Consider the following 7,904-nt stretch of genomic DNA (forward strand, 5'->3'; position numbering starts at 1 on the left):
AAATTAGCGCCAACATCCCTGTTGATCTCTTGGTAATTAAAAGGTTAAACAACATCCTCGGAGCTCTCTGAGTTAATGCCAGAATCCACAATGGTGTAGGGCAGTGAAGTGGTTCATGTCAGCAATCTTGTTACAAGGACAACACCAGAGCCTAGACAGGTAAGAAAACCATAGTCCATCTGCCCTAGACCACCAGGGATGCTGACACAAAGCCCTCCATTGGCCTAGACAACTAAACCTGCCAACATTAGCCCCTCTGCTACCCTAGACAACTAGGGCTGCTGACATTAATCCATTGAGTTGTCTGAGATACAATAATTTTTCCCCAAGGTCATAATCTTGTTAAAGACAATGTAACAAGCACGCTGATACTTACAGTAAAATTCTTCTAAAGTCCTCCACGATCTGGTCAACAACTAGCCTACACCACACTGTGGGGTCATCATTGTACCGGACTGCGGGGGAAAAGTGAATCTAATGGGAGTTATAGTGAATCATTTCGTATAGGACCCAGGAATAGTAATTGACATGGGTCCCGACTGTGGATAAGTAATGAATATCGTTAACTGGAACATTTCTTCAAAAGGATTACCTCCATTGGGCAATCTTTTTCAAAAAGTTTGACCCAAATACATTGATCCTTTCACTGGCCAAGACCACCCTCATTATCATTAAAGCTTTAACTATTCCAGACCACCAGGGACGCTACCATCAATCCTTCAGCACTATATACTGTACTATCAAGGAGGCAAATTATGGTTTGTTCAGTGGACTGATTTATCTGGATGATGGGTGCAATGTTTATCTGGACACCATATGAAAGTATTTATCTGGGACCAGTGTGGACAATTATTTATGCGTCAATATTCATCTCATGATATTTCATCCAGCTCACTTTAGAGGGAACAGATGTGGGTCCTTACAGGCCGGATCACTAGTAACAAGGGTGAACTATGAGTATGACGCCCTGCCACCTTGTTCTATAGTATTCATAGTGAGGTATATGGCAAACACTGTCGGAGAAAGTGGTGCAGGGCTTCCCAGATATGACATTGAGCCCCAATACCATATTTCCTAATGAACTCACACCACATACGCCAGGGGTCCCCCTCTGTTATCTCTATATACCCTAAAGGGTGTCGATTCCAACCTGTGCTTCTGCAACTATTGTAACACTACAACTCCCAGCATGTCCTGACAGCAGTAGTTTAGAGGTCAGTTCGAAAGGGCTTATGGAAATCTTCAGAGGTTTCCTATAGAGTAAATATCCAATGCAAATGCTGGAGGGAGAGAAGCATCAATAATGGTTGAACTCAGGAAGTAATGTTGTAGATGGTACTTGTCACATATGTCAATGCACCATTTACTAAAGTGCGTGCGCACAATACGACCTGCGTGCAAGGTGTCACCGACAATATATGGCTAAAATCTATATACTCAATGCACTCAACACAAATCTTTACATTAGATGCACTCAGCTCTAACTACAGCACGTCATGCATTAGACAAATAGTCCTCGTGTCTTCTGTATGGACAGGTCAAGAAACGCACTAGAAGGAAACAGACAGGATATAGCAGAGCTAAGTTTGTCACTCCTAGCAAAGCTAAGTTTGTCGTATGGAACAACTCACAATTTATCTGGGATTTGTTCCTAGGATTGCAGGTAACTCACCCCATTATATATCACACATACACAGGAGTTAAATGACAAACGTCTGAACGTTTCAGAAGACACAGGGTAACGATGCCCACGTTAGAGATGCTGCAGCGCTGCTGTCATTTCCCTCTGGACCTCTTCAATACACAACCCGCTGCCAATTCACCAGCATACAATGCCCATGGCTGGGCGCAAAAGGCAACAGTTTCAAGGATAACAGCAACAATATAATAGAGCAGACAAGAACATTGACAATGGCTGGTCACCGACAACGGGGCTATAGTCAGCCATGGATCCTGAGCAATGCAGTGCTGGGGACTATAGTAACTACCCCAATGATAGTACCTACACACCCACTCCAAACATCACAGGTAGTGAGGGTATAAAGGTATATATATATATATATATATATATATATATATATCATATTCAGTATAATATATATATATGCGTGTGTGTGTGTGTGTGTGTGTATTCTGTATATACATTTTATACTCGTTTTATATATATATATGTATATTCTGTGTATATATATATATATATATATTTATATATATACATATTATACTTGTTATATATATATATATATATATATAACATCATATTCAGTATATATTAAGAATATGTGTATAAAATATATATATACAGTATATATATATATGTGTGTGTGTGTATTCTGTATGTATATGTTATACTTGTTTTATATATATATATATATATATATCATATTCTGTATAATATATATATATATATATATATATATATATATATATGTATATTCTGTGTATATATATATATATATATATATATATATGTTGCTGTTACGCCAGCTCTGACAAGTCTTCCAGGAACAGTTTGCAAATCAAAAACATTAACAAAAGTGGCGACTCTGGTTTTGAGAAAGTGTCTACTCTTTATACAATAGGTGTTATATATAAATTATATATATATATATATATATATATATATATATATATATAGTGTGTAAATCTATCTATCTAGCCCATATCTATCTATTTCATATCTATCACAATACCCCCCCTCCTTCCCAGCAGAATGAGGGTAGTAGTACATTACCTTGAGTTTAGTGTTGGGGTAGGTGACTGCCACCTTGCTGACTGTGATATTGGAGAGAGTGGCTGCCCTGATCTCCTCCAGCACTGCTATGATATCATCCAGCAGGCATCCCTTGTCCTCATTGCCCAGCACACACAGATGGGAGAAGGTGTAGTTGTAGCCCCTGTAGTTCACCTTCATGTCCAGCACAGCCCTGTGGATGTGGAGGATGTTCTCTGCCTGCAGCAGGATATTCCCCCCAGGCTTGGAAAGCAAGATCACCCTTCCATACCTCCCTGGGGTGTGCAGGTCTGAATACAGCTGCTTCTTGGACTGCTCCAGGGGGAAGAGGCTGCTGGCCAAGCTCCTCTCTATCTTGGCCAGGCTGTGGCTTGGGGCTACCAGGGCTTCCAGGTCACTGTCTGTCTTATAGCGACTGAGGAAGATGAAGCTAAAGATGATGGTGAGGACTGCAGGGAGAGTGAGGAAAAACACCGGGTGCCTGCTGACAAATAAGCCCAGCTTGTAGAAGAATGTCTTGAGCCCTCTGTGGATCACCTGCCGCAGCATCCTCCAGCAGATCCTGCTCACCACTAGTGATGATGCTCCAGGTGGCCTTAAGAAGCACATGTGACATGTGTGGGGCTTTGCCCTCCTTGGTCACTTGCTATATGCACTCTTCTACTCTGCTCTAGACTGCAGCAAGTTGCAGCAATCCTGCCAAATATTGATCTGGGGGGGCTCCAACAAGACTGCCCCTCTTCCCCCCTCTCTCTCTGATCAGCTCTTGTACTGGGGATTATTTGCTCTTTGCAGGAACAAAGCTTCATTCCTTTGATATTGGCTTCTTTTTTAGAGGAGAAATAAACAGGATGTCCGCCTGGTAAGGGAGCATGGGCTTGTATGGTCCTCCTCAGTCATGGCAGATCCAGATGAAGGAACCTTCATTCATTCATTCTTTCATTTATGGTGCACAAGTCATCTGGAGCAGAACATGAGGAATTATGAGACTGCAAACACATGAACTGGTTGGAGTAAAAGCGCTTTGGGGGGGGGGGGGGGTTGCTGAGAGATTAAATCCATTTTACTGCAGTGTAGTAGCAATGAAATGAGGAGGGGGAGGATGGGGGATCTCTGAGATGCTGCTGGTGTTCCTCTGTGTCTGGATGGGAATTCCTTCTCTAGGATTTTGCAGCATATTGAGGATTCTGCATGCATCTATCCTGGCTGGCTGGCTTCCTTCTGTGTGATAGCCCTGTTATTAGGTAGACATAGGATGCATGCAGTAGCACTTCTGTATGTATATATATATGGATGCAATGTCTAGGATATCTCTGCCGTAGAGTGACAGGTGCACCCCAGCTCCCTATATCTTGTCATTAGTACACCCCGAGCCCGCAGACCTCTCTATCTCCTCCTCCTCTCTCTTTCATCTTCCTCCACTCCACGTGGGAAGCAGAGCGGGAAGCTGCAGAGCAGCATACAGGAGATATTATCTGCAAGGTGGATCACGCTTAGGTTCTCCTTCCTATAGTCTTAAAGGGACTCTACTACAAAAGGGTTAATAGGGATGAGAACATTTGCTCAACAACTTTGGAATTCTAGGACGGTTCGTATTTAAGCCTGAGGCTCTCCAGCTGTTGCAAAACTACAACTACCAGCATGCCCAGACTGCCTACAGCTATCAGCCTACAGCAGGGGCATGGTGGGAGTTGTAATATTACAACAGCTGGAGAGCCGCAGGTTGGCCATGCCTGCTCTAGTGCAAAGATGGCCAACCTGAGGCTCTCCAGCTGTTGCAAAACTACAACTACCAGCATGCCCAGAGTGCCTACAGCTATCAGCCTACAGCAGGGGCATGGTGGGAGTTGTAATATTACAACAGCTGGAGAGCTGCAGGTTGGCCATCCCTGCTCTAGTGTCTTCCGAAAGGCAAATAGGGCTTAGAAATTGGGCATTTCTAGCGAGTCTACAAAACGGTTAAGGGTTATTGATTGAGAATTCATACAGCGACGAAAAACAGACCTAGCGTAGGTACTTACAGCACAGAGTCCTGCATGAATCCTCTCTTAGACGAGACTGTCACAGGTTGAATCATTTATGCTGGAAGGAATGGCGCCAAATGGAGCCCTATTTGTTTTATGGTAAAATAACGGACACCATGGAGGAACCCGTTGGTGTCCGCCAGGTGACATATCCAGCACGTTGGATTTTTTTTTTTTTTTTTTTTTGCTCCTATGGAAAAAAATATAACGGAAATGTGAATGCAGATATGAACCTAGCCTAACGTTTAAGTCTGTTATAGCATGCATTCGGCTCTGTTCACATTAGAGCCACGGCCATGACCACTCTGATGGATTCATGATCAAACAGATCCTCTAGAACTCTGAAGGTTTATAGCAGGGATGGCCAACCTGCGTCTTTCCAGCTGCTGCAAAACTACAACTCCCACCATGCCCTGCTGTAGGCTGATAGTTGTAGGCAGTGTGGGCATGCTGGGAGTTGTAGTTTTGCAACAGCTGGAGAGCCTCAGGTTGGCTATCGCTGGTTTATAGTAATGGGGCCTTTAAGGTGTCGGGCAAGAGACCGCAGACTACACTTTCTTGTCGTCGAAAAGCGACAGAAACCCAGAATCTAAGATTTTTTTAATATAAAATAAAAATGAAAAAAAAGGACATCAAATTATCTGAATGTAGTTCAGCCTGAAAAACAAGTTATTTTTGTAATTTACTTTATGTCACAGAAATGCACCAGTTGAGAGATATTCCCTTTTCTTCATTATAATGGCACCCTCTGGTGTTTAGTCTGCATAGTTATGTGCATATTCACCTACTGAGCTGAAATGAACATGGTCGCACATGCTCAGTGCCATTATTCAAATGTCAACAGCCATATTTACTATTCGAGGCTGTGATAGTTACAAAAAGAGAGAGTTGTGGCAAAGAGACATGCCCCCTGGGCTGTGATAGGGAGAGAGCTGTGTCAGAAAGGACACGCCTCCTGAGCTGTGATGGGGAGAGAGCTGTGTCAGAAAGGACACGCCTCCTGAGGTGTGATAGGGAGAGAGCTGTGTCAGAAAGGATACTCCTACTGAGCTGTGATAGGGAGAGAGCTGTGTCAGAAAGGACACGCCTCCTGAGCTGTGATAGGGAGAGAGCTGTGGCAGAAAGGACACACCTCCTGAGCTGTGAAAGGGAGAGAGCTGTGGCAGAAAGGACACGCCTCCTGAGCTGTGATAGGGCGAGAGCTGTGTCAGAAAGGACACGCCTCCTGAGCTGTGATAGGGAGAGAGCTGTGTCAGAAAAGACACACCTCCTGAGCTGTGATAGGGAGAGAGCTGTGTCAGAAAGGACACGCCTCCTGAGCTGTGATAGGAAGAGAGCTGTGTCAGAAAGGACACGCCTCCTGAGCTGTGATAGGGAGAAAGCTGCAGCAGAAAGGACACGCCTCCTGAGCTGTGATAGGGAGAAAGCTGTCCCCTGAGCTACCAATGTGAACTAAATCTAGCAGAGTATTTGGAACAATGAATGGGGAGATCTCTGGATCCATGATAGGTACAGGGCTGGTTCTAGCTTTGTTAGAGAGAGATTGTCATGTACTATATGATCTCTGATTTCCATTTCTCACATTAATTGTGAGATAACCCCTTTAAGCAGCAGGCCCACAGCCCCTCTCTGCAGCAATGCCCGATGAAATTGCTCTTTTACCCCTATACTCCAGCACAGTGCTCTGTTCCCTCCTCTCTACATTAAATACTTTCTAGTCAAGCCATGAGTTTCATGCTGCCATTTTCTCAATCTAGAAGTTTAGACTAGAAGTTTTCATTTGCACCACTATCTGTGTAACTGTTACCCTTTTGTGTATACAGCTCCCCTGCAGACATATGTGTCTCCATAGTAACAGACAACAACCAAACCATGTGTAGTCAGATCCTGCAGTTATAGCTTATTTTGTATTTCTTGCTTATGTGCATTTGGTAAGCTCGTAAAAAAAAATTGAATGGGTGGAAGAGAGTATGACTGCAAGAGTAGACTGCGCAGGGTTTGCTTGTTGTCTGTTACCATGGAGACACATAGGGGATCATTTATTAAACAGAAATACACCTAAATTAGGCATATTTGTAATTGCAGCGCAAAAGTCCTTGGCACCGCAATCTGCGACTTTTCTCCGCTCACACCAGGTCTAAAAAGGTTGGTGCGGAAGGGGCCGGTCCGGCAGGCCCGTCTCATTTACCATTTTCTATGCCTGTTTTCGGTGTAGAATATGGTCTAAATGTAGGACTGCTCGGAAGCTCGCTTACATTTAGACCAGTGATGGATACGCCGAAGTTATGGAGAGGCCAACGCCTCTTCATAACTTCGGCAAGGGAATTATTAAGACTGGGGTCTAAAACGCTGGTCTTAATAAATGTGCCCCATAGTTCTGCATAGACCAAATACCAAATGAAAAGAGATTTCTAAATCAACATTTTTATAAAATGTTGCTTCATTTTTTATTGTAGATGTATTGGAAATGGAAGCCCTTATTGCTTACATTTACTTTATTGTGGAATAGGAACTGGAACCGCTACCCAGAAGAGGAACTTGGAGCCTACACAAGTTGGCTTAGGATGTAGCCGCCATCCTTGAATAGTCAACCTAAAGCACGCATGGTGTTACCCTCAATGAAAGGCTATATATGAGGTTGCGTCCTCACAGTCCCACACAAATGGCGCACCTTTGGACGGACTCTGATTGGACTGCGGCTGACAGTGCTCAAGATAATCTTTGATCCTTTTTATCTGCACTGTGTTGCTGAAGTACACTGTGTTTGCCGTTCCGAATGCCCTCTAATGCACACTTTCCATATTGATTGGACATCTAACATGGACATGATTATGATTTATTGCTACTGTACCCTTACACATTGGTGTTTGGAAATTACAGGATTTATGGCCTCGGCGCACCATCTTTCTTCCATGAATATATTATATGTTCGATAGCAGAACAAAAAACTCACTGTGATGCTGTGAAGTTTGTAGGCGACCATTTGTTTCACGGTTACTGGAGCTTTAATGGTCCGGTGGGTTCCGATGGGACCGAGATGTTTTCTCTGTACCTATAGGAAACAGTGACCTTGAATAATAACTCCTGGGTGTAGAGATCTCCAAGGTTATCACTCCCAGAAATAATCAATTCACTGTTCATGGTGT

General features: G+C 43.5%; 1 protein-coding gene across 1 annotated transcript in view; it reads right to left on the minus strand.

The window, feature by feature from the left end:
* Positions 1–3,350, minus strand: part of PTCHD4 (patched domain containing 4) — a 174,338-nt gene extending 170,988 nt beyond the window's left edge. The window contains 2 exon segments of the mRNA XM_044292292.1: positions 2,735–3,301; positions 3,303–3,350. Of these exon segments, the coding sequence (XP_044148227.1) occupies positions 2,735–3,301; positions 3,303–3,350 (615 nt within the window).
* Between the last annotated feature and the right edge of the window lie 4,554 nt (positions 3,351–7,904).

This window comes from Bufo gargarizans, chromosome 4 (assembly GCF_014858855.1).
Source record: "Bufo gargarizans isolate SCDJY-AF-19 chromosome 4, ASM1485885v1, whole genome shotgun sequence".
In the NCBI taxonomy this organism is placed as follows: Eukaryota; Metazoa; Chordata; class Amphibia; order Anura; family Bufonidae; genus Bufo; species Bufo gargarizans.